At 36.7% G+C, this 27,004-nt stretch overlaps 2 protein-coding genes across 3 annotated transcripts; both read right to left on the bottom strand.

Moving 5' to 3' along the window:
- Window positions 1–6,762: 6,762 nt before the first annotated feature.
- Window positions 6,763–9,133, bottom strand: LOC120340016 (uncharacterized). The gene has a single exon (XM_078116548.1). It carries the CDS (start codon window positions 8,601–8,603, stop codon window positions 7,941–7,943), a length of 663 nt encoding a protein of 220 aa, XP_077972674.1. The 5' UTR covers window positions 8,604–9,133; the 3' UTR covers window positions 6,763–7,940.
- Window positions 9,134–9,873: 740 nt separating this feature from the next.
- On the bottom strand, window positions 9,874–25,406 carry LOC120338741 (lysyl oxidase homolog 2A-like). Of its 2 annotated transcripts, none has more exons than XM_039406676.2 (16): window positions 25,276–25,406; window positions 24,452–24,632; window positions 21,828–21,985; window positions 20,872–21,074; window positions 19,938–20,175; window positions 18,923–19,112; window positions 18,294–18,475; window positions 16,811–16,966; window positions 15,855–16,029; window positions 14,973–15,059; window positions 14,130–14,292; window positions 12,900–13,028; window positions 12,146–12,211; window positions 11,743–11,806; window positions 11,052–11,163; window positions 9,874–10,409 (listed from the first exon to the last, which is right to left on the bottom strand). In XM_039406676.2, the coding sequence occupies exons 1-16, from the start codon at window positions 25,372–25,374 to the stop codon at window positions 10,351–10,353; spliced, it is 2,262 nt and encodes a 753-aa protein (XP_039262610.2). In that variant the 5' UTR covers window positions 25,375–25,406; the 3' UTR covers window positions 9,874–10,350. The 2 variants fall into 2 exon arrangements, with proteins under 2 accessions (XP_039262610.2, XP_039262609.2); XM_039406675.2 differs by having other exon boundaries at window positions 20,857–21,074.
- Between the last annotated feature and the right edge of the window lie 1,598 nt (window positions 25,407–27,004).

Raw genomic sequence — 27,004 nt, forward strand, 5'->3', positions numbered from 1 at the left:
AAATCCCGTGCAAAATAATTCCCCCGTTAGGTGTGCTGGAAATTCAACTTTTCGATTTATCCCTAAGCCTAATCTGATAATTATTAATTTGTGATTTTTAACCACTTTGAAAGTCGCCACCCGCTGTTTTAAAATATAGGTTAACCTACGTTCCCTCCCAAATATTACACAGGATACTCCCCTGTTTTAGGAGACAGGTTGACCTACTTTCCTTTTAAACTTTTTTCTCCGAAATATTACACAAGATCACTTTGAAAATCCTCCCCTTTCGTGAGCTGGCGTGACCTAATTTCTCATTTACATTTATATTATACTATTTTAGAGCTTACCCAAAGACAAGTAATTTTTAAATGTCGACATGCCTTGGTTTGCGTGCGATTTAGTTTAAATCGGGCAGAAAACATCATATATTGGCAAAATGTTTAGTAATGCCATGTACTTTCAGCATTCATAAATGGCACTCTTTGTAATGCTGCTGACCTAGTATCAAATATTCGCATCACAACGCCACTTGCGAGGTTTCCATATATTTCAATTACACTAATAGGAACGATGACACCAAAGAGTTTTCTTTTGCAAAGGTACACGAAATATAACGAGGGTGATTCTTGAAAAAAACATGAATATATAAAATAAACGAATGATATGATAGTGGATCCCAAATAATTTTGAGAGTGTCTCGAAATACCAATCCATTTGATAAATAATTTTTATTCGACCACATGAACGCTGATATACGCATTCTCAGATATCGGACATCCAGTCGCTATATTCAATCGTTCATATGCACAAATCTCACATTAATAGTAATTGCTACCCACGTTTGTAAAGTTTAGAAACCAACAAACAGAAAATAACTTATCCTAAAACACAATTAAAATTCAGTCGGCAATAAATTCGTCGCCAAGACGATGCCATACAAAACAAAAAAGATTTGGTCGCGAGAGTTACTTAGATGACTGCAAAACGACGTTGTTTTTTAAGCAGAATGTAGAACAATCAAATTGAAAAACGGGAGTTACGACGCCCTTAACACATCGTGTGTATTAAACTTCCCTGGTAAGTACTATTATTATTGTACTTATACACCTGTTGGAGTATTTCGGACAATTTCGAATTTAAAATTAATGAAAACCCGACACATAATAAAGACGCAAAAGTAAAATGAACATTCATTGAAAAAGTTATTATTTAAGAAAGACAACATGATCGTACAATTCCGCCCAAACCTCGATGTTCGCAAGTGAGATGATAAATAAATACTTCCCTGTATTCGATCAATTAACTTTAGCGTATCGTTGTTCTGCCAACAAACAGCCGGGTGCAAAATATTTCCGTCCTGTGATATGCTCACGTCACAAATATTCTCGATATTAATATCATACCCTCGCGTATGTACTTTCTATTAGCTCTTTAGTGATCCCTTCCATCCTTGGCCAAGTCATGTTTCGAATATGTGAACATTTTATTCGACCATACATGGCCGGCGGGATGTTAAAATTGTAAACAAGAGAGAGGTAAAATCAATCGCGAATTTCGTTATAACGGCTCGTTTACGAATTGTTGCGCCTGTTATCGTCGAAAATGATTACATTTGTTGTATTTTGAGGCATTTAAGCAGTAATAATTAGGGCATGACATCATCAAAATCGTCAAGTGAGATCTTGAAATTGCAAATTCCGTAAATAAAATTGTGAATTACTCGGTAACGAATTCAGCTTCAATGACCGTCGGGATATTGTTTTGTTGAAAATTATAATTAATGTGAGAGCGCCAAAAACATACAGTCCATACCGATGCGACTCCAATTTATATGGCCGCACTTGGTGTGGCGCGTTTATTAATAGTGTAAAATAAATTAAACGAATATCAATTATAACCAAGCCTGTCAGCGTGTTTATTTTCTGTGGGCAAGAATCGTAAAATACCATCTTGGGACAAATTCACTTCTATTATAAAATCTAATTTTTCAGTTATTATCGTTATACAAATAACGTGTGGCAACTTTTTAATTTATCGCCCACCAAAAAACCGCCCCACACTCGTCCAAACGTGTGTCAAGCTTGACCGACAGGAACAGATTCATCGACGACTTTAATTAGGGAAAATATGTATTCTGTTGGGAATGCTAAATAAATGTAACAAAACGTATTTTTTTGTGATATAACTTTGCATTTTCGGAAACGGATTGCCGTGAAAGGTAAAATTTGATCTAAATTAATCGCAAAAATGTTTTATTTTAAATGTAACAAAACACATTTTGCGATATAACCTTGTATTTTCGAAAACGGGTGTCCTGAAAAGTAAAATATGATCTAAATCAGTGATTCCCAAAGTGGGCGATATCGCCCCCCAGTGGGCGAAAACGATACAGAGGGGGGCGAAAAAGTCTAAGGGGGCGATAGGGGGGCGATTTCGCGAAAGCTGTTTTATGTTCGGCGCACTTAATTCTGTACTCTGTGTGCATTCGCAGGCTTGAAACATGTGGGCGATATTCACACGCGAAAGAATTTCTGGTCTCGTCTTTGCAGTAAGGTAAGGTAGTTTGCGTATCCCAGTGGTCGGCAGAATACTGCCGAAGTAAAATAATCTGGCCCGGGACCATTCACTGAATGGACCTTTCCCCGACCTTTGACCGCGAAAAATTCTTTCCATACTTTACCATTTTAAAATTTTCGGTGCTTATTTTAAGAGTGGTTTCGCGAGCTGTGGCCTGTAAAATGGGGTATTTGATTCAAACTATCATTCTAATACACACCATTTAACAATCTGTTTTTTAAAAGTACCGATAAAGAATTTTAGCCTAGTCTATCATAGCTATTTCTACACTAATTTTTGATTGCTGTATTTAAACTGAAACTCATAGAAAGACAAAGTAATCATTGACTTATTTGATTTATATTCAAATTCCCGAAAAACAACTAAATACTAACGAATATAATTCAAAAACGCGAAAATGAGGTAGTGCTCACGACCACCCCTGAAAATCTGTCCGAGTGAGAGTGTCTGAGCGCCTGCGAAAGGGGGCGTTGTTACGTTTTTTGCATCTTGCTGATTGGCCAATGTCACGAAGTAAATAGGGAAGTCTAAGCCCGGGGAAATATCCAAACGGCGGGTTTGACGATGAAAATTTTTTATTTATAATCTACGCTCGAGGAGTAAATTACATTTTTTTACGTAACAGAATTTATCGTGAGACACATTTAGAGTAAATTATACTATATCCTAACAATTTAGTGAACAGCCACTCGTTTAACGAGCCTACAATTTAATTATAATTAGACAAATGGAAACACGCAGAAAAGTTGATGCTGAGTGCAGGGGTTCAATAGCGCAGTAAATATTCGAATATATTGCAAAGTAATAAGGAAATAAAATTCATATTCATATTCGGGAGATTCATCACTGCTTGATTTTTGTAAGAATGTATCTTCTTAAAGAAAATATATATTTATCAAAATTTCACAAATCGTGCGAAAATATTCACTTCGATGTTTGGAAGTACATATTTGTGCAAACCATTATTTTCGAAAATGCACATTACAAAGAACAAGCAAAGAAGTGGGTTTGGTGATGCCCATTTAGAAATTTTTTCAATCTTGGCGTCGTAAAGCTATCCAGCGCGATGCAGCAACAAGACAGTGTCACATTAAATGTTATTGTAATATTTTTTTAATAAGACGAATTTCGCGTGTGTTCCGTTTTTAACTCTCAAAAAATATATGCTACCCGCAAAAGACTAGCAATCCTGAATTTTGTCCTGCGAGCGACATAAAATTTACCGACCCCTGGGCCGTAGCCGATAGTCAGTCACGGCTTCTTCCACATCCGAGTCCATGAATCCAAAAAAAATGGCTGGGTAATTATGGACTGGAGGCCGCGATAGGATGAGGAATCGGGGATGGATTTTTTCGAAGTATTTTGGTGCAGGTCATCAGGCTGTACGAATGAATGAAATGTACGAAAATCATTATTATAAGTTTGGGAAAATTATTTTTGTTCTTATTATTTTAATGTGAAATGGGGTGAATTTAGGAAGTGAAATGCTATAAGGCAAGAGTACACGGCGGTTTTTGAGGAGGTAGGACCCTGGATTCTTTCATTTCCGACCTATTATATGGTGAAAAAGAGGTTTTCAGCCGTGCTACTATTGCTATTAGAACAATAAAATCACCTTTCCATCAGTAAATGGGGTAATTTTAGATATAATAGAAACCTCGCTGAAGAACACCAAGCTCATCTATCTCATTAAAAAACACTATAAACTATGATTTGTCTTCTTATTTGGTCTGTAATAAATTCGTTTCTGACTTTATATTTTTTTGTAGTGCAGGGGGGCGATGAAGTTGTATAAACTACTTTAGGGGGGCGATGGTCAAAAAAGTTTGGGAACCACTGATCTAAATTAATCGCAAAAATGTTTTATTTTAAATGTAACAAAACACATTTTTCGCAATACAACTGTATTTTCGGATACCGGGTGTCATGAAGAGTAAAATATGATCTAAATTAACCGTAAATAATGTTTCATTCCAAATGTATCAAAACGCATTTTTTTGCGATATAATTTTGTATTTTCGAAAACGGAGCGTCATGGAATATATTAATCTAATGTTTTATCTATCGTCTAACTAACGTCTGGTACACATCATTTTCGGGGAGAACTCTAGCCCGCGAAACGTCATTTAATTTAAAATAGAGAATGTTCCACGCATTCCAAAACGGAAAATCACCAGTAAGTCGACAGGGATTCAACCCTCCGGATTCAGTATTCAATATCCCCCGTGTCAGAAATTTTTGAAGATTGGACCAAAGAACCGGTCAAACCGCCGCGGAAGAAGGGGAGTATTTTTTGCACTAATAATTAGGGCGTGACATTATCAATATCGTCAAGAAACTGGTGAATTTTCAAATTCCATAAATAAAATTGTGAATTGCTCGGTAACATTTTAGCTATAATTATCGCCGGGGTATTGTTTTGTTGAAAACATGTTGAAACTTGGGGGAATTAGTTACAATTAGCGCCTGACCTCTATTTGGCACTCGAGCACTAGAAAAAAAAAAGAACTCGAGTCCAATCTTTTTAGCATTAAGTCGCATACGTAAAATATCCTGTAAAAGAAGTGCTGTTCATTAACGTCATCTCGTCTTATGACCACGCAGAAATGCCTTTATTGCCGAAATATTCAATCACTATTTTAAATCAACATTCAGGATTGGCACAATTTCAGATTTGCGAAGTTTATCACCATAGAAAAACATGAGGAAGTTAGTTATCGTCTTAATAAATATCAGCATCACGGTATCGACAATAATATTACCATTCGCATAAAATTGGGACCGTAAATTTACAAATCTTGATAGGTAATATTAAAGCCAACGCAAATGTTAATTTGAGTCCTCAATGTCTTCAACAGCTGTTGCCGATGTGAACAAACGGGTAGACCCGAAATATAAAACTTCGATGGCCGCGGACCCGCAAGAATTCATATTTGTAAAAAAGAGAGGGCGGGAATATAGAATAACAAAACCTGGATATCGCCGCCAAAACGATCGGTGACAAGAACAATTAGCGTATACAACGGAATTAACCAGTAAAAAGGCCTTGTTGCCGATTTTTTAATGTTTCCACCAACGTTCCAAAAATATTTGTTATTCGGTACTCGTTAAAAATATTCAATTCAATAAAATATTGAATTTTGCCCACCCGTACTCGCATATCAATGAGAAATAGTTGTGTAAATATCGCAAAATGCCACGTGCTTTCAACATTGTGATTACAATAAAATGGCACTTAATGGTATTTTGTGAATTTGGTGATTTTGCAAATCTGTGACATGCTGCTAAAAGTTTCGTCTGATTTGAAAATCTTTGAAAATCGTGCACTTTGGTCACAATACATCCAAAGTGACTATAACACTTTACTAACACTTTTATAGTCATTTTGAATTCAACGATATCATTGATAGTCACATGACCACTTTCGTTCAAAGAAAGGCACCGCGTAGTATTCCAACATCTGGTTTCAAAGACGCGGAGCGTTTTGCGGGAGAAGCGGAATCGGTGTGCTTGTATAATAATCATATTATAAACAAGAATTTTGCGGTTAATGCAAAAGCTTTATCTCCTATGTCTGCATCTCATAGGTTAGAATTCCGGTAAATATCGTTATGATATGCAGAATTGAGTTACAAAAGTACTAGTATGTTACTTATTTGTCAACTTAATACTCGAAAATATTGGTTAACTTTGAATTTTTATTCCATTCAAAATCGGAAAAAAGTGCTATTTCTCTTCAAAATCGGAAAAAAGTGCTATTTCGCAGTCCCTAAAAAAAGTTGCGAAAGTGCTTCGCAATTTTCGCAAAAAAGTGCGCTAATAGTGAACACTGGGTCACTCACTGTCCAGCGTTATGGAAACAATTCCATCACACACCTTTGATTACCCTTTGCTGGTTCGAATCTCACAGGGAGATAATTACGTGCCAGAGGATTACTGGACTCCTCGCCGTCGTAAGGCGGTTCACGTAACTGCTGGTCGGTTGAGGCTCCATCCGTCGTCAAGTCCATGCTTCCGAAAACAAATTACTGCCGAACTAATTCCACACCCGACGTGGACTGATGATCAAGTCGTCTATTGGCTTTTCTCTCCCCCGAGATACATATATAAATCCTCTTCCTCGTGATATGTATGAAAATCCTATCCAATGCAACAATAGCCGCAGATCCGATGCGACATTATCGCTAGAGATTTCTGCAAATGCTGCGTAGCCTTGGGCAATCATTTACTTCGTTTCATTTTTGATTCAACATTGTTTCATGCAACAATTTTTTAACCAATTTTACATTTAACAATTTGCGACGCACAAATAGTGTGCAAAAAATTGAAAAACAAACGTAATATAGATCAAATTAATTCATTGAAATCACATTTCAAAATGGCAAAAATAAATTTCAACAAAATGTTGCGGATATCCACATTCAAGCATCCATGTGGTATTTCTTGAAGTGTAATGCAACATATCTCTCCACACGAAACAATTTCCCATACATTTTACATGGGTGAATCTTCTCACAATGTGTTTTAGAATGTTCTTCCAGATGATCTTTAGTAATAAACGACTTCGAGCATAAATCACACGAAAACGACCGTTTGCCTAATCCCCTCATAATATGCAATTTTTCATGTCTGGTCAACCCAGCTCTTTGGGTGAATCACATACCGCAAATTTTGCATTTAAATGGTCTTTCATTAGTATGTACCCGTTCGTGTATCAATCGATCTACTACCAAACGATTTATTGCCTATTTTACAACAGAATCGTTTGTTTCGTTTAAAATGTGTTGCCATATGCGAACGTAGTACCCTTTTATTGAAGAATCTCTTTTGGCAAACTGTACAATCATGCGTGCAGATTCCTGCTGATTTAACGGTTGGATGGGTTTCACGATGAGCTTTGAGATTCTGCAATGTTAAAAACACTTTTCCACATACATCCCATGAATGACGTTTGCTCTGTGCAGCTTTTCGTGCATCAACAAACCTCCTTTTTGACTGAATCGTTTTCCGCATGTGTGACACGAAAAGGGTTTTTCACCCGTGTGTACCCGATGGTGTATTGATAAAGCTGCTTTGTGTTGGAAAGATCTTCCACATACGTAACAAGAATGTGCGTTATCAGATACTTTATCAGAATATGGTTGCGAAGTGACTTTGGATGTGAAAATTTTTTCTCACAAATTGTACATTCAAATTCGCGAATCTCTGTATGTCTTGCATATGCTCTTTCAGAAAACGTGCTCGACTAAATGACTCATCACACAGACTGCGTGTATGCGATTTTATTTCTAAGTGAGTTTGGATGTGATCTGTTAATGTTCCTTTGTGCTTAAATGACATTCCACATACTTCACATGAAAACGGTTTTTCATTTGAATGCACTACCAAATGATTTTCCAAAACGCCTTTCCTGGTAAATGAAGCAGAACAAATTGTACAAGAAAATATTTTTCCGTTGCATGAGTCTTCATATGATGCCTCAGTCTTGCTTTGCTTTTCATATCTTTGCCGCATTCAGCGCATTTAAACTCAGTTTCTTTGAGATTAATTACAACGTGTTTGGTCAAATCTGAATTATCAACGAAGCATTTTCCACATTCTTCGCATTTATATGGTTTTATGTTTGCATGCCTGCGTAGATGTTTAGTCAGATCAGCACGCTGTGTGAAGTCTTTCCCACATATAGTGCAGACATGGGATTTATGCCCAATATGTATCCGGACGTGAGCAGTCCTGCTTGACTTGCTTCGAAAACCCCTGTCGCAGTAATCACACTCATATGGCAACTTCCCAGTATGTGTGTATATATGTGTTTGCAGGCCATCTTTAGTTGAGAAACTTTTCTTGCAGAGTTCGCATTTGTGCGCTTTGTCAACTAAATGGACTTGTCTATGTCGAAAATAATTAGATTTATTTTGACATTCTTTCCCACATACTTCGCATTCGTAGCTTTTCTTTCTACGTTTCGGTTCTTGTTGATTCGCAGATTCCTCCTCATTCTGATTGAAATGGTCGTCATTCAATTTTATTTCTTCTTTTGTCATATTCAGGCTTTGCGTTACAGCGTTTATATTAACTAATTATACGATATAAAACCTACTATACAGTAATATAAATACAGAATTTGTAAGTATGTGACATTAATTAAACTATCCCTCTTTACTGTAATACTGTCTTTCCAAACGTTATTGTGACATAACTATCAGTAGAGGTTGCGCGGCACTAACTCCCAATCCTTCCTCAATGCCTCTGCGTTGGTGGATACGTTTGCGTATAATGCAAGGATGCTGTAGCAGGAATAAAATGCCATTCTATATGCAATTCAAGAGTCGTACTACACACTAACACAAATGTATTTCTGTAACGTTTCGTCTGACCAAAATCAAACTTCCTCAGACAAGCAGTTTACAACTGATTATTGTAACATTTGCGATATGTGAAAGCTGGAGCGTTCCAAACTCGCGAATAATACGTATAGACCAGTACGCAGGATGGTCAACGTAAGGGCTGACCGCTGATATCAATTCCCATGACAAATAATTTGAAACAATTTACTTATTAATTACTCTGATAACCCAACAGTCCCCGCTTACACAGACAGTCCCCGAACTCGTAATATAACTAAAATAGGGATTAAAATTATGGCCTACCCTAACCTGGTACATATACTACGGGAGTGCCCTAAGAAGACCGATATCCGTGATTTAGACTGCTCAGTCAATACTCCCCGTCGGCTTCCACGTCACTATATTGGTGTGGTATGTCACTGCGTACTTTATATATAATCGTTATCGCTAGCATTGTCTCGACCGTTATTACGACGCTCAGTAATCAATAGTAATTGTTGTATTGTAATCTCTCGTAGTTAACGGATGACCTCTTACTTTTTATCGGCTTCAAACATCACGACATCGCGGGTTGAAGAGATAGCAATAACATACTAGAAAAGAATTGCAAAAAAACAAAACCCTAGACACGAGGAAGTGTGAGCTGCCGCTACAAAAAATGAGTTCATATAAACATTTTTAAATATTTGAAATATTTTCCCTATGCTTCATTATACATGTTCTATTTATGATTCAGATCTTCCATAAAAATTAATTTGTGAATCAATACCCAAACAAATACGACCGGTTCGAATCAATCTCAGCACGCAGACTTTTCAGAAGAAAAATATTCACTACGGGCGTTCTCATATATTTTGTCTCTATATTTTGTAATTTTCTACAACGTTATCGTATATTTCTATTGCTTGCAACGAAGCAGTTTGTACAATACCGCTTTTCCCAGCAGTATTAAATCAAAATCACAAGATGAGCGTTATTCTTTATATTTAATATATTGAACAAAATGTAGCATGTCCATTCAATATGAATGCAATATAGCAGAAGCATTATGAAAATGAAGGCAGAAGTTACAAACAGCAGTGTCAATTATAGGCTGATGTGTGGGTGCGCAGTTCCGGCAAGGTATATTTTGGGAATAAATTTGGCAAATAAGATTTTAATTAGGGTTTAATTAGCCAGCGAAAAAATTAGTGCAAGAAGTACAATTAAATTAGCATATGTTCAACGGTTAACCCAAAGGTGGTGAATATCGATAAATGGTGGCTTCAGTATACGATATGAAACCGGCTTGTGCGCTTACATCAAGTTAGCGTTGGCCTGTTAATTAGTTGATATTGAAAGGTGTAAAGGCAGGTATTGTCAAAACTGTCGCAGACATTGGAAATTCTGTAAAGTGCAAACGAGTAGCATCGTCTCCTCGGACATCTAGAACTTGTTCTATTTCTCATGGAAACATGTTCTCGGTGTAGAAGTTGGCGGTGATAGTTGGATCAAAATCTGTGCCTGAATAACAAAAGAAATCAACAACAAATCGTGCAATGTGGATTTGAGCCTACCACTTCGTGGCCGCGCTGATAAGGAATTGGTGTTTAATCTAGTCTTCTAACTGTGTAACTGCATTTTTTCTATATACCGGGCAACTGATAGTGATTTATCGTCTATATTCACGCGTCACACGTCCGTGGTAAGTAAGACAATCTTATTTTGTTTATTATACAATTTACCGGATGAATTATCGTACGAAAAAAGATGTATGCTAGCTGCACGATTAACTATAATTAAAAGTAATTTATCGGCGAAGATAACATTACTAACTTATTCGCTATAAATAACATATTCTATGGCCTTACTAAATACGCGCGCCACTGATAAGCCTTTACGTAGTTCAAAGAACGAAAGACAATATTCTTTTTATCTTAATGTTAATAATTCGTCGCCAATAACTAACAACAACCATACATATAATTGGAATGTTCAACTTGGACTTGTAGCGACGTGATTCTCTGTTTATAATGGCGAATTGGCGCAATGCGTATGTATATAATCATTTTCCAGAACAAATTTGGGAAATTCTCGGAAATAGGCTATATATTTACAAGCTACTATTGTAATAACCCTCGACGAATTCTAAGCATTTAAACTTACCTATATGACAATTCCAAACCCAGACTTGTTGACCATCATATCTCATGTTACAAATCACTTCGTTATTTGAGAAATCAGATTCCGGGACAAGATGATTCGGATTCACATGAACCTAAGTAAGATTATATATTATAGTTTATAAGTTAGGTTAGATGGTTGATGAATGATCAAAAAAGGCGTAAATAGCATATGACGCGGATCAAATAATTTTAATCTTCATGTACCTATAACATTGGTATATTTACCAATAAGCCCGACTCGTAGAGGAAATACGACCACATTAGGGCAACCATAATATCTGTGCCCAGATAAAATGTTCTATGAAAAGAACTATGAGCAGTATTAATTAACAAGTGTGTCTTTGAAATATAGCTTGCATTTAATGTCGCCGCTTTTTAGTGTGTAAATTATTCAAAGCAAAATGGTTTGGCAAATGGCAAATTTTGTATACATAAAAAAGCTATAAATATGAAATCCAATCACAAACAACCCTGGTCAAGGTGTGAGAAAAACTTCCTTTTCAGCTATTGTTTTCGGCGCCCCCGAAGTATGTGCACCAAGATCGCGAACAACCTGAACCCTAACCTGGTACATAAACTATGTTCAGGTTGTGCGCCATCTTGGTACACATACTTCTGGAGCTCCTTGTTTTCTAATATTGTTGAAAAATACTGATAAAAGCAATACTCACTCTGAACAGGTAATTTCCCCCCGGTAAATCTGTTATGTCGATCCATTGACAATCAATGTTGTACCTGAAACACGAGATAATTAGCAAATAAATAAATATTGAATAGTAATCTAAACAAGATTGCTGAAATAGCGAGTTGCATTTTATGACTGTCATTTTTTTTCAATGGTTTCCAGATTTGGCCCTACAAATCTGGTTGGAAATGGTTTTGCATTTTAAACTACAAAAACAAAATGACAATTGCAGAAACCTTAATTACAGAATTAAGTCTAACCATTTTAATGATCTTCACTACCCAAGGGATATAAAAGGATATAAAAAAAAATAGTTAAAACATCAAAAATACACAGATTATTCACTCATGTTTACAGGCTTTTGCAATAAATGAAGAATAAATACATACAAATAGGTATCAGAACATCCCACTGTAATTCCTTGAGTTCCACCTCCTGGCTGATCGCAATCGTATCTAAAAAAAATCATAAGCTCAACGTTCAATTTTCGAGTAAAGTAAAAAGCAATTTCAAATTCATTTTAAAATATTAGTATGTTCGTTAAACTTAAATTTCTGGGAATCTTCAGTTGTGCAATTTCGGAAAAAAAATCCAATTTAATTGAATGTTATTGAACCGCCAGACTTGTATATAGTTGAAAGTTTAAAATTACGCTACAAAATGACAATTTTCATAAAACGTCTAAATATCAAATATGGCAATTTTTTTTAAAATATTAAATTTTTGATTTCCATTGAGCGTATATATTTCTGAGCATCTTCAGTTATGCCATTTCTGAAATAATAATTCAAATTTAATTGAAAGTTGTTTTAAACCGTCAGACCGTCAGATATATAGTTGGAAGTTTGAAAATACGCTACAAAATGACAGTTTTCACAAAACTTTCAAATATCAAATATAGCAATTCTTTTTAGAATATTAAATTTTGATTACATTTATATTTCTTCGAATCTTCAGTTATGCCAGTTCGGAACTCCAATTTAATTGAATGTTGTTGAACTGTCATGAAATTAGGCTAAAATGACTGTTTTCATAAACCTTTTAAGCTTTCTATGGCCTAATTCACTCCAAAATCCACAACAACACACTTTTTCAACAACAAGTTTTTATGTTATCATAAAAATCGTTAACGATGTCTCCTACCTTCTTGAAACACCGTCATCGCAGTGAGTGTCTTCGAGACAGAAACTTGCTTTGTGTCCTTCGGCTACTCTAGTTTTATTTAAACTCAGAATATCGTAGTGAGTAAACTCAGCCATACTGTGGAAATGCCTGTATAAAGGAACGCGTTTAAGGCTTATCTTTCATAATAGCCATACAGATGGCGATATTTTGGCATCGCGGGTTGAAAATTCCTGAACTAGACGAGTACCCTTCACTTCTGAGTGAGTGCCGTAACTTCGCTCTGAAATGCGGCTCATTTACTTCTAAGTGAGTGCCGTACTTTTGCTTTGAAATGCGGCTCATTTACTACTGAGTGAGTGCCGTATCTTTGCTTTGAGATGCGACTCATTTACTTCTGAGTGAGTGCCCGTAATCTCGCTCAGAGATGTGTATATTTCTGAACTTCGCTCTGAAATGCGGCTCATTTACTTCTGTGTGAGTGCCGTAACTTCGCTCTGAAATGCGACTCATTTACTTCTGAGTGAGTGCCCGTAATCTCGCTCAGAGATGTGTATATTTCTGAACTTCGCTCTGAAATGCGGCTCATTTACTTCTGAGTGAGTGCCTGTAATATTGCTCAGAGATAGGTCTCCTTTACTCCTGTTTTGAGAGAGTGCCCGCACCTTGCTAAGAGATAAGTCTCCTTTACTTACGATTGAGTACAAAAAATCGGGTAGAAAAACTTCAATCCTTACAAAATATAGTAGTTTCTTATATATCAGTGGTTAATAGTAAATGGTCTTGTTCAGATAGATATTGTTGTAAAAAACTTCGATAAAAACTGGTATGTAATATAACTGTGGCCAGAACTATGTTAGTATATACTTTTTTAAACGACACGCTTTAAACATTTGCTGAAACAGAACCCTATTTAGAGCATCCATAATCACCTAGAACAGACGTGGGCCAAATCCCGCCCCCTATGGGTGATTCAATCTGACCCGCGTAATGCTGCCACAACTAAACCAGAACCAAATTGCGATGTTTTAGCTAAAAAAATAGCTCAACGAATTTGCTGAGATTGCGATTAAATTTAATTTTGGCGAGTGGCTTATTATTTTCCCTTTTTGCTATTGTATTTGTAACACTGCAAATATTGTTCATAAAATGACATGACCCGCCAGTCTAAAAGGACAAGGCGTCGACATTGTCTGCCTTAGTTCTAACAACGTACGTACGCATATAGGAGCCTAGAAATACTGCTCATACCCGTGACATGAATGCCATTCCCAATCGTTTGGTAATCTTGCTGGTCTGAAATCTGCACGACCTCTGTTCCAAACTCTTGATGAAAATCTTAGTAAGCGTCGATGTCCGTAGCTTGTTCGCATATCGAGTTCATCAGCAGATGACGAGAGACACTTTTCCTCAGCTATGAGGAATGTCGAATGTTTGGTTTAGATATAATTGAGGCATTACGTCATCAAATTTAAATAAAAATTATTATTTCCTACAAAGTTTATTTAATGTCGTAAATTTGTTGATAGAGTGTTTACAATTAAGCCTGCCGTGAATGCGAGATATGCCCTCTCCGAGGTAGGCCATTCATATGGCAATTCAGACCGTAGTCACCCCTATACCTATATAAAGGTTGCATGTGACCGTTTGGTGAACGTGCAACCCAAAATTTAGGTAGATAACTCTTGAAGATAACAGAAAATTTCTAATTGCTATCGAAAAATAAACTGAAAATTTGTAACGAGATGATTCGCTGTTATTTGCTTTGTTAACATGAACAAGCCCATTGCCTCGGCGCATCCAAGGCTGTGTGGTGAAGCAAATTTACAAACGAATGCCACCCCGAATTCGGGTTTTAAAAATATTCTGACAGGTTCTGTAGAAAATTATGACCTTGATTATCATTATCAAAAGTTTGAAATTGGCGAACCCCATGGAAATCAAAACTTTGACTTCTGACTCCCGTCTACTGGGAGGTTAAAAATATTGATCCGACTCCAATTCAAACACGATAAACTTCAACCTCACAGCTCTGGACACAACACAATGCGCACATTCAACGTTTTTTTATTTAAACTAATCATAGTCACAAACCTGCGCATATAAGATTACTTAACCCTCTATCTTCCATATGAATTGAATCAGACAGCATTGGGATGTCCGTGATAAGATCCGGCGATCCTGCCAAATATATAAAAAATCCTAACGTTTTTTTAACATTAACAATAAAAGGTAATCTGTCTTTCCATGAGAATTGGTATAATCAGTGATTCTCCAAAACTTTCTTGGGTCGGATACAAATTTGTATGAGCGGGTTCTCTTTTGTATCGAATTCACTAACAACAAGTTCCGTCATTTTACCAAGACATGGCGGTATAAACAAAAACGGGTCCGCACAAACCCCTTGAATCCCGTCACTGGGTACAAGTAACCACCTGGACGTGCGAACTAACTAATTTCATACCAGACATGGACTGGTAACAGGACTACGCCATAGGATGAAGCCGTCTAATAGGCTTTCCTCTCTACGGGAATAAATAGGTAAATCTTATCCTATCTTAAGATACTGATTTCTGAATCACTGTTGTCTTCCTGATATGAATATATCAATCACGAGCAATCTAAAGCAGTGATCCAGAAAGCCAAAAAACTTAAATTGGAACTGACTTTGGAAGAAGTGCTAAGTAACATGGACATCGTTGAAACTGTTATTGAATTTGTTTTGTCTACGGGCAGAAATACCTAGGTTTAATTAGTTATTATAATTGATTTAATTGTATACTTATCTATTTGTCATTATAATATGTCAGTATAGGATTTTCTAAATTCGGATTGATCAAAGGCGCAGAAGACCACTGAAGTTATATGAGCCATTAAACATGTAACAACAACAAGCATGGATTTATTTGATAAATATTTCTGTTTGATTTAGTTTGTTTTTATTTTTCACCTTTTCACCTTGTTTTTATTTTATACCTTCAGTGCATATAACTCCAGCGAATGGTGTCATTGTTCTTTTTGAGTCTCCACATTTCCTAAGTTTCTTCCCATCATGATGACAATATTGTATTCCTATCTCATCACCTTTACATTCGACCCCTGTCATCATCAGAGAAGACGCGTCATCACTTCCGGGGTAATACCATACTTCCTGAATGAAAAATGGTCATTAACCAGGATCTCTTTCCAGACAATGAAGTACACAACGACACGTATCGAATTAAAGAAATGAGCCGTAGTTTTGAAAAAGTTCAGAAACCGAACCAAAAACACAAAACCGAATTATCAATGGTAAAATATAAAAACTGTTTAATAAAGACGAATATAAATAAATATATGAATATAATTTTTCGATGTCATATATCATATCATAATATGTCAATCAAGAGTTGACAGCTTTACACACCAACACAAATATAGTTCTTTGACGTTTCGTCTCATCGAGGTCTCACTTCTTCGGACAAACATAAAGTTAGTTTTGCATAACCGCGACTATTACGCATATTGTGATATATATAAGTATTTACACCTCATGGCATAGTTTAAAACTTTATAAATTTCTATGATATTCGCGGTAATTGTATTGGATAGCAGCGGAATTACGTTAAAATGACATCGTTGATCCGGACTTTGAATATCCAGCAAATAAAGTTTTAAAGAAGTTTTTCGTGCTTCAACTAATTTCTTCGCACTTTATATAAGTATTTAATAGAATCTCCCAGTCGTGAGTCATGAGACATCCGAGTCTGGAGTCCACTCTGCAGTCTGGCCGTTGATGCTGATGACGAAACTGAGTCTTGCCTTGTATATGGCCTATACAACCATATAATACATATATACCACGCCTATACAAACGGGTATGGACTGACAACAGGCCAACCCATATCCGAGAAAGTGTGGGGACAACAAGGGCCAAAAAAGTATAAACTGACCTTTAGTGCATGTAGAGCGTATCCCATACCAAGTTGTCTGCAGGCGACCATCGCTTCTTTAGCCGTCCACATATCACTGCATATTGGTCCCCACTTCTTTCCTATCTGGACTTCAACTCGACCTTCCAATGGATTTCTTCCGCCAACTATTCGAATCTGGAATAAATGTTGAAGTAAATAACAAAACATTTATAAGTAATGACAAAAGTTTGTTCAGCGTCTGAAGCTTGACACTGCGACGCCATTGCGTCGGAACAAATAAAGGGAGTGTTTTTGCACAGAAAAAGTATGCTAAGTAGACTACTTTTGCTGTCGTTCATCAGCAAATGAAGGTATTTTAGGCGGGCAGTGCAAAAAGATTCTGGTGTGTATTATCAATGCATATTACTTGGGTTATTAGCGGCTTTGGTTCCCTGCGACTTCTTTTACCCGGTAAAATTGTGTGTTCAAATATAGTTATTTTTTATTTTACAGATTCTAAAAAGTTACTCGACTATGATAGGGACTCACTTTGTGAAATTGAATTTTACAGAATATATAAATATATATATTTAAGAAAGCCAGAAAACTAAACTTTCAAGATAAGGTCGGATCGGGGTATAAAAGATTAGTGGTTTGGAAATTGGGTTCTTCAGTCTGTCGCTTGCCAGTTTTTTTGCCACCACTAATAGCGTGATCGAGATAAAACGTACCATTAATTACCATTAACTCTGTAGTAAACATTCGCAAAGCAGCGTATGTAAAGTGATATTTTTTATACAAGCCGTTTGTTGTATCAGTGGTTCTCAACCTTTTTTAGTTCGAGGACCGGTAAAATTTCAAAACTGATTTTGCAGTGAACCTTCAAAATCAACCCAAAATGTGAAAAACACAAAACATAATTGAACGAATGTAGTTATGCTAAAAGTAAGCAATTCAATATAATGAGAAATTTGTTTTGATATCATACGTGTTGAACGCGGTTATAATGAAGTTTCTGCAAAGCGAAGCAGAGTTGTACAAAAAATCACAAGTAATTCAAATGAATTTGTCACTGAGGTCAAGATATTCTTTTTCAAGCGATATCCGAAACTGTGACAATTTCATCCAGTCAAATGGGCCCAGGACCCTCTGTTCAAGTTTGGTTTACGCATCAACAGGAGTTCCCACTCGCAAAAATAAATGACCAGGCCATCAATGCATTTTGCAATTGAGATATAATATTGAAATATATTTGGTGGTACCATATTATATTATTATAAAATAATAATATATATATATATATATATATTATATATTAGTCCATCAATCGTTATTTTCGCAAACATGGAGTCTTCACCTTTTGCGTGCCGTGATTAGTTAGATGTGGGCATGGTTTTATGGTTTCCAATCTCTATTTGAATAGTCAAAACTGAGGAGGGGGGGGGGGGATTCAAAACAGGTGTTGGCTTACTTACTCACCCGTGTAAACCTATTTCATTTACTGTAATAAATTCTCCCTTACCCTTCTCTGTATATTCAAGTCAGGCACATGGCATGCAATCGCAACTTCTTGTGTATGTGTACAACCATCATTGACTCCACCGTACCCAGTGTAATGTTCAGATATTTTATCATGTTTGCAGTCTTCCAAGTTTGTTTCATTCCCATTGCAATTCAGGTTTGTCATCCAGATTGGACCGTGAGCTGAAATATTAAAAAAAACATGGAATAATACACCCGCACTTTACTAAATAACAATTCATATTCAACTCAATAAGAGTGTGATAACTTTATACGAAACAAATAGGTTTTGGAGACTTCAGTCAAGGCGATCCAGAACTTTTAACGAAACCAGCAGTACTATATTGTATATTTGTATGTACGTTTGCCAAGATACATGATCAATGCTGTATTGATGTCAATAACTGCGAGGCATTTAAATGTCCTATGGTATTCTATGAAATAAAAGCCACTGATATCTGGCGATATGCAAGGAGCTACCATTGTTAGGTAGGTCGGACTTTTTCGGTTTGGCGGCATTAGATTTGAACCATTATGTGTAATCTGTGATAAAAAACATAGTCTATTGCCTTATCCGTCCTTACTTAGGGTCAAAGCCTATTTTTGTTTTGTGTATAAATGATTTGTTACCCATTCCAAAGTACGCATCCGGGTAAACTCGTTTCGCTGTTCCGAACCCAAGTTGTCTGCAAGCAACAGTCGCGTCACGAATATCAAAATAACTGTGACAGACAGTTCCCCATCGTCCGTTTCTCATTACTTCTAATCTCCCTTCACCAACAGTAGATCCTGATTTAAGTCTGATGAGTTCGTGGGGTTTCTGAGAAAATATGAATTAAAATTGTAAACAATTGCCCCTTTTTCGGCGCTCCGGAAGTATTCGTACCAAGATGACGCACAGCCTGAACAACCCTGACCTGGTACACATACTATGTTCAGGTTGTGCACCATCTTGGTTCGAATACTTCGGGAGCACCTTTTTTCTGTCCAGTAGTTATTACTTATTCTTTCTTTTTAATCACGAAATTGGGATATTAAAACAGTCAAAACGCTCTCGAACCTTATTAGAAATACTCTACATTACAATCGGCAATATAATCATTAATCTCTGTTATTATACAATATATATAATATAAACATTAATTTTTTACCCTGTAATATTTATGTACCCCATAAATGTCCCATTGCAATTGCTCGCACTTTAATTTTATAAAATACTTGGCGGGAAGTGTTTACGTTTAAGGAAATATACAAATGTACCGGCTGAAGAAACATTCGACTCAATCTGCACGAATTTCAAGAGATAATTTCTGACAGAACTTTTCCAATTTCATACCTCATGATTGCCAACTGATATATTCATGCTGGGGATAATAGGGCACCGCTTGTGTTCTATGTGCCCTCTTCATTAAGTTATGTTGGCCAGTTATCATGAACAAATATAAATCAATTCGGAATCTTTGGCTCTACATCTGATTTTATCAGAAGACGTTAGACTATGGTATAACAAAATTACAAATATACATACGATTTCGCGAAAAAAGATATTCTCATTTATCAATAATTTTATAGTTTCAAACGTATGAATACATAAAGTGCGATTTATATTTTTTTCCCTATAATATACCCATATTATAAATGTTACCGTATAACGCTGTGGCACGTGGTGTCTCCCTCCCTTCTGATTCCTGATTGATTTTTTGATTGCGGACAACGTGTAAGAATCTCCCGGTGTGCACCTAATCAACGCAGCTTCTCCAGTTGCACAACTCTCACTTGCAGTGTAGTTTAGTAAACCATAGTCACATTCAACCAATTTAGTTTCTTCGCCGGTGCAAGTTAAATTTGTCAACCAATGATTACGATGCTTTTGCTTTTTTCCGCTGTTATAAAGAAAAGAAACAGTTTTAAATGTTTGAATTTTGAGACGGAAAATGCAGAAGCGAGTGTTAGCTTGCAATGACGTGCGTTAGTGGTGATTTAAAATGAGTTATAACGAGGTAAACAAGTTTGGGTAAACTTAATAAATCCATCCATGCTGAGGACACGGTAGACTTGGTGGAGAACTTTGCTCTTGTCAACAAAATCTCTACGTTAAAAGAGTTTTTCATGAGCACGGTTTAATTGTGAGTAGTTTTTTTTCCTGGCGGTGTAACTTGAACTGAAGCCTCGTGGCAAACGTTTTTGCTGACATCTTGATACCAGATAATAATTTATTTTAACCCCTTAGCACTTCAGTAATCTTCTATTTGTACTCATTAAAATTTTAGTGAGTGCTTTGTGAAAAAATGGATAAACAAAAATTGGAGTATGCGAGTATTTCTGGAATTCAGTATTAGATACGAATACGACCGTGCCCTAAGGGTTCAATAGGTTTTTGTCAGCTGTCACACGATATTTTTGTTTGGTAAGGAAATATGATAAGGGTATTAGAAGAGATTATTGGATAGAAGCAACATTTTCTTCCCAATAAGCCAGTTAATTTTCAGTTTAGTGAGTGCGTGCAAGCTCGTGCAGTTATAAAGCACTTCAAGCGCGTTGCAACTCTACATTAAAGTACACACGTAAGATAACTGTACATATGCCCGATATCCGATGCATCTGGAAATCCAAGTTGTCCGCAAATAACTCGAGCATTCTCTTTTTTCCATCCATCTGTACAAATGTGTCTCCATTTTTCGTCGTGGAATATTTCTACGTAACCAAATATTTGAGGGAGCCGTTTTTTCATACCACGAGGTGGCTTCAAGCGCATACGATCGAAGCTGGCAGAGGCTGCAAACTGTGAAACGACAGAACGATATATCAGACCTATGTAGTAGTATACAACAGTGGCTTTGAAATGCGGCACTCTAGGGTTTCGCCAATACAGTTCAGGGTTCGTAGTTTATAGTTTATACAATCAGACAATAAAACACAATTCAATTATATCACAGGGTTTCTCGACCATATGGTATGAAGGTTCCGCTCCACCAAAAAGCGTGAAAACGACTGGTATACGAGGTCTATGCAGATATTTAGGTCGTTTCTCGAAGGTGTCACATCCGGCAGTGCTGTGTTGGGAAGTTTTGATTTGTCCGTTTTCATTTGGGATATGACAGGATTTTATATTTATTCCGGGGGGAGAGGAAAGCCGAGTAAGGCTTGATCATATGGTGTACCACGGCCTCTCGTTCGCTTAGCGGTCCAAATTGTGTATGCAAATATTTAGCCAGTAATTTGTTTACGGTGCGCGAATTTGGGAAGCCGTAACCGACCAGCAGTTACGTGTACCATCCTACGACATCATGGAATCCTCAAGTTTACGAGACCAAAAAATTAAATTTACGTATTATATACGTTATAATTTTTTTATCAATTGCCTTGAGTATTTCACCATGTTAATACCCATGCTGTTTTTGATGGTAAAAAACCTATCAATTATGATCAATGCTTTAATATAGCCTTAACAATCATCATATTTTTGTAAAATAAAGGTTCTAAAAAGCAAAACATATCGAATAAATATAAAGATTTTTACTGAATAATATCTTACCCATTGCTTTGTCAAGTAATCCGGTAACTTTTTCGGCGAACACTTCACTCCGGCATCTTCGTGGTGCGAACAATCACTGACTCCCAGGCCTCTGTGCTCACATTCATGCAACGATTTCTCCTCGCCATCGCAGTGGACATTGTCTAGTTGTATCAGACCTAAAATTATGAAACATAACAATTTTGCGTTTATTGTTTATGAGATAAGGGGATATGAGACAAGGGGGGAGATTATTGGTAAATTATTACGCCGAAATACAATAATTTTTTCTTGAGCATGACCTGAAATAAACAATATTCGTGAGATATAAATGCTCAAACAAATCAGAAAGCTAGTAAGAATGAACGATTGATTTAAATTGAAAGTTAGAGGTTGCCAGACTAATTGATATAAAAATTGAAACATATCAGATGTGACTCATGGAAAGACAAATTGTTGGCCGACAGTACTAATAAATCGAAATACAACTCATAGTTCGTACTTAAGTCAGAGCGCGATCTTAGAATTAAGGAATTTCTACATAAAAGTAATTTCACTTTACCCTGTGGGCAATACTGTAAAATACCGATACGTTTCACAATACATTAAACGTCGTCAGAATTTATTTACAATAAACACCAATATGATTCCCAAAATATATTGGCGAGAATGAGAAAAGAACTCTCAGCCGCGTAATTTATTAGAGTGTTGTCAAATCAAACATACAAGATATTTAACCTTTCGGGTCCCAGCAATATATTGGTACAGAAATAAATTCAGTTGCGTTGTCCCGTATTTTTTAACTGTAACCCGCCTCAAAATATGAAATTTGCCGTTGTTAAAATACTTTTCTTGCAATATAACTGAAATCTTTTTTTGGCTTTTTTTAGTTACATTATCGATGGTTACATATCCCCCATTCCTTTATTAGTTACAAAGTCTCTATCAGTTTTGCGCCTAGCATGGCGGCCCCTTACAACTGCACTGCAGGCCCCCTTGGTGAGCCACGAGACCCGGTTTGAGACCGCTTCCCTAGAATGTTCAATTTAATTAGAAAACAATGAGTTTTTATTACGTTGCTTGGAGATTTTATCTTTTGAAGCCATTTGTATGGCGTAATCATGTTAGGCGTAGTCTAGGACATAGGTTCTCAAAGTGCTCCGTACGGAGCCCCAGGGCTCCATGAGAGTAATCTATGGGCTCCGCGGGCTATTCAATTACTTGGCTAATTTTGTAACTGTCCAAAGACGCAATAACGGCATTAATATAATGTGACAACATTGGCGTCGAAATATCGCAAGGCCGTAATTCAAATATGACATTATCTACAAGCAGAAGCGAGCCAGGAGTTTTAAAACAGAGGGAGGTGGGTGTTCAAAATTGGAATCGGAAATTCTCGCGCAACATTCTTCGCGATTAGGCCACTCGTTAAAAAAAAAAGTCTTTTTCAGCAGATAACAGGTTTTCTGTAGCGTAAAATATTCAATCTATGGCCGACGCGAGCACGCTTAATTGTGTTCATCGCTACTCGTCTTTGCGTCTATATTACTATCACGATTACTAAAATGAAAGATTACTATTCTAAAATAACATAAAAAACGTTCTGAACTGTCAAGTACCAATTATAAATTGATGGAAATCGTATTTTTATGATCTTGGGATTCGTCAAATTGGATTTGATCTTTCAGCACTGAAGATTATTTTTAAGCAAGATAAAATCTCAAGGTCGGCGTTAAAATCTCCATGAGTACAATTCACAATTGCGCAATCCCTGACCGATAGGGGCATATTTAAAATGCCATGTGTTTCACACTGAACTCATAATTCCACACGAGTATAAAAAGCAATTATCGTCTTCCTCGTGGAACAATTTATGCATATGCCAAGGAAAATTTGGGATTTAAGGAGAATAAACACCGACGTGCAAATGTTTACGCACTTTACGGACTAAAAAACATATCAAACTGACGAAAATAATCGGCGATTTTATCAAGATGCAATCGCTCACGTTATTAGCGATTTTTCAGTTTTCAAAAATATCAGAAGGGAGGTTCGACCCCGAATTTATTAATATGTTTATTGAGTGTCAAATTCACAGCCTTAATATATATAATTTATCTGTGAAATTTAGATTGATTCATGGCTTGTATTAACCCTATCAAAAAGGTTTAGCATTGAAATTGAGTAAAGTAATTTTAACTAACTAAGGAATATTAATTGGTAAGTAACAATTTTAAAATTTATTGTGGGGCTTCGTGAATAATAGTCATCCTCTTCAGGGGCTCCGTAACACCAAAAGTTTGGGAACCCCTGGTCTAGGATATAGTACAATCTAAGGGTATGTGCTTTCGATTTTAGGGAATGGAGCAGGGGTGATCAAGGTTTACAAACCACGGGCCATGTGAGTGTGACGTAAAAAGTTACAATTTCTGAACAATATTTACAGTGTTACAAAGCAAATATGGAAAACAATATGCCTCGTGCGAAAACTAAATTCTGGAATAGAGGAGAAATATCAACTGAAGTTCACGGCCCAAGATCGCGCTTCGTAGTGGTCTGTCTTATGGAAACCTTTTTTTCGAATTTTAAAACAATAGATATTCTTGACTGACAAACAATTTCGAATTCAGATGGAAATTACTCGCCTTCTCCTGGTCCATATTTTCCACTGTGTGCAAAATCTAACGCTCCCTCGAACCCCATCATTCTGCAAGCGACTTGTGCTGCGTTCAAATCCCAGTCATCATCACATATTGTGCCCCATTCTCCATCGTGTAAAACTTCTATACGGCCTTCAGAAATTGTGGGTCCATCCCGAATACGAATCTAAAAAAATTTGGAAGTAGGATAAGATTTTCACATTATTCGCGATGGGGAGGAAAGCCGATAATGCGGCTTAGTCAAACGGTGTACCCGTCTCTCGTCCGGTTAGCATCCCATGACGGGTGTGGGATTATTTGTTTTCAGATGTATGAACTTGATGGCGCAGGAAGCCGTAATCGACAAGCAGGTACGTGAACCACCACCCTACGATGGCGAGGAGTCCAGCAACCGTGCCGCACATAACTATCCATCACGGGATTCGAACCCGCGCAGGGCAATCAGAGGTCGTTTGTATTCCTAACGCTTGGCACGTCGCGCCATGCCGCCAAGTGAATGCGTTATTGTATTGCAAGAAATTTGGAGCTAACAAATACCAGCCATAAAAGCATACAGTGGCAAAATTCATTACACACAACTCTATGTCAAATTAAAATCATCATTATTATCGCTGGGGAAACAAAGCAACAGTGGGATTATTTAAACCTATTTTATTTACTTGAAAATATTCATGCCACTGAAATTTGTTTATTTATTTACATATATATGATTGCCCAGTAGCCTAGATATTGTTATCTCATACCACTCCCATTTTAACCCAACAAAAAATTTGCAATCATAGTACAAGTACTATAATCCAGTACTTCACCTTTATTTTTTCTTCTGCCTTTGTCTGTAATTCTGATAGGTCTTGTGACATCACAAAGAAAAAAGATAATGAGAATAGAAGCAGTTCACCGACCAACATTCTAGCATTAATTTTCCTTTATTTAAGAAACTATAACGAAAAAACGAATGAATTATAATGAGAAAGGGGTTTGGTGACATTATACGACTTTAGTTCCATTGCGAGTTCGGGGACTAGACAAGTGACTCCCGTAGTATTTGTACCTTAAATTATGGCCTAATCCTAACCTGGTACACATACTACGTTCCCGTGTCTTGGTTATTGGTTCACATACTACGGGAGTACCTGTATGAGCGTTTAAGCAACGTAACTCAATGCGTCCGCAATTAATATATTCAAACGAGGCATTTACAACTCAAATAATCATTGTTAGATCAAATACAGTTTTTAAAGTAAACCACGTATTAAAAAATTTCTATTTCACTATCGAAAGTGTTGGTTAAATAATTGAAAACTATTTGATATACCCAATAAAGGAAGTTAAGCTTACTAAGCAAAAGCCTATATTACGTTTGAAGTTGGACATATCCTCCACCAATGCTAAGTCTCCTGGACTATACGAGTACTGAGCCATTTTCATGGAATGATCTAGTAATTATTATTGTTTCACGTCTGGAAGTTCAAGTACCATTGCAAATACGCGACGTAAACAAGACATTGCCGTCTAATTGCTAAGTGTAGTTCCTAATGAATCCTACAATTATGCATTTCCATGTTTTATTTCTAGGAGAATACCAGACTTTAACAGTACCAAAACTGAGAACTCTGAAAACTATGGCGTCGGCCATCGACTATTTTGCTTATTATATATATATATATCCCTATTATTTCCTTTCACGTTATTCCTGCGCTTTAATTCCCGAAATCTTTTTTCCATATTCGCATACTGTCAGTCCGTGTGTATTTAATGTTTCTTTTTCTTTCTCATGTTGCGACATAACGCGGAAACTTAAACGGTTAATACTGTGGCCGCGTTCTAGTCGTAATCCGACTTCCGTCATATTCGTCTAAGGCTCTAAGCAACCGTGGGATTTGGAATATAACAGGTTATCTTTTATATATACCATACTAACAACGAATTGTCCACTTCAGTAAACAATGCCGAACACAAAATTCTCATCATCACGAGATTTCAAAAGCGGTTTCGCGCGAACCACCCGAATCTCACCACTTATTCTGAGCATGTTTCTGTCCACGATTGGCTTTTTGTACCGCCATCGGTTTTACATATGCTCTCAATCCAATCAAGTTCATTGTGTGAACGATTTTTTCCCTTCAAGTAAAATGCGGAATTAAAATTTTACAACCCGAAGTACATTAGTTTATTGAACACGATAGCATTCCTACACCTGTTAATGACCTTTTGTTTGAACGATCTATCGAAGATTTTTGCTGCAGGCACTTCACGTAACGGCGTTAATTACTTGTGCAAACTGAACGAATGCGTACCGTCACGTAGCCATAGTTTCTGCGTGTACGTAAAAACCTGATGGCCGTTGTCTTCTGGCCCGTGACAATACAACTTCACACGCGAAGAATTATTTCAATCCTCCATACTATGATGTCAAATAGCCAAATTGTCAATCACAGGCTACCTTGTAACACAACATGGGTTAATCTGAACTGCAGTAAAGGAAATCTGGTTGACGATTGACCTGAATATATGACGTGAGATGTCAAAAAGTATCCG

This window comes from Styela clava, chromosome 9 (genome assembly GCF_964204865.1).
Source record: "Styela clava chromosome 9, kaStyClav1.hap1.2, whole genome shotgun sequence".
Lineage (NCBI taxonomy): Eukaryota > Metazoa > Chordata > Ascidiacea > Stolidobranchia > Styelidae > Styela > Styela clava.

Bases quoted from the DNA above. Each gene is read 5' to 3' on its own strand.
- LOC120338741 (XM_039406675.2), bottom strand. From the start codon at position 25,374: ATGTTGGTCGGTGAACTGCTTCTATTCTCATTATCTTTTTTCTTTGTG. The intron at 24,633-25,275 runs GTGAAGTACTGG...AAATTTTTTTAG, and splicing joins AGGCAGAAGAAAAAATAAAG to ATTCGTATTCGGGATGGACC. The intron at 15,060-15,854 runs GTATAAAATAAA...TATATTTGGCAG, and splicing joins TGGAGTTATATGCACTGAAG to GATCGCCGGATCTTATCACG.
- LOC120340016 (XM_078116548.1), bottom strand. From the start codon at position 8,603: ATGACAAAAGAAGAAATAAAATTGAATGACGACCATTTCAATCAGAAT.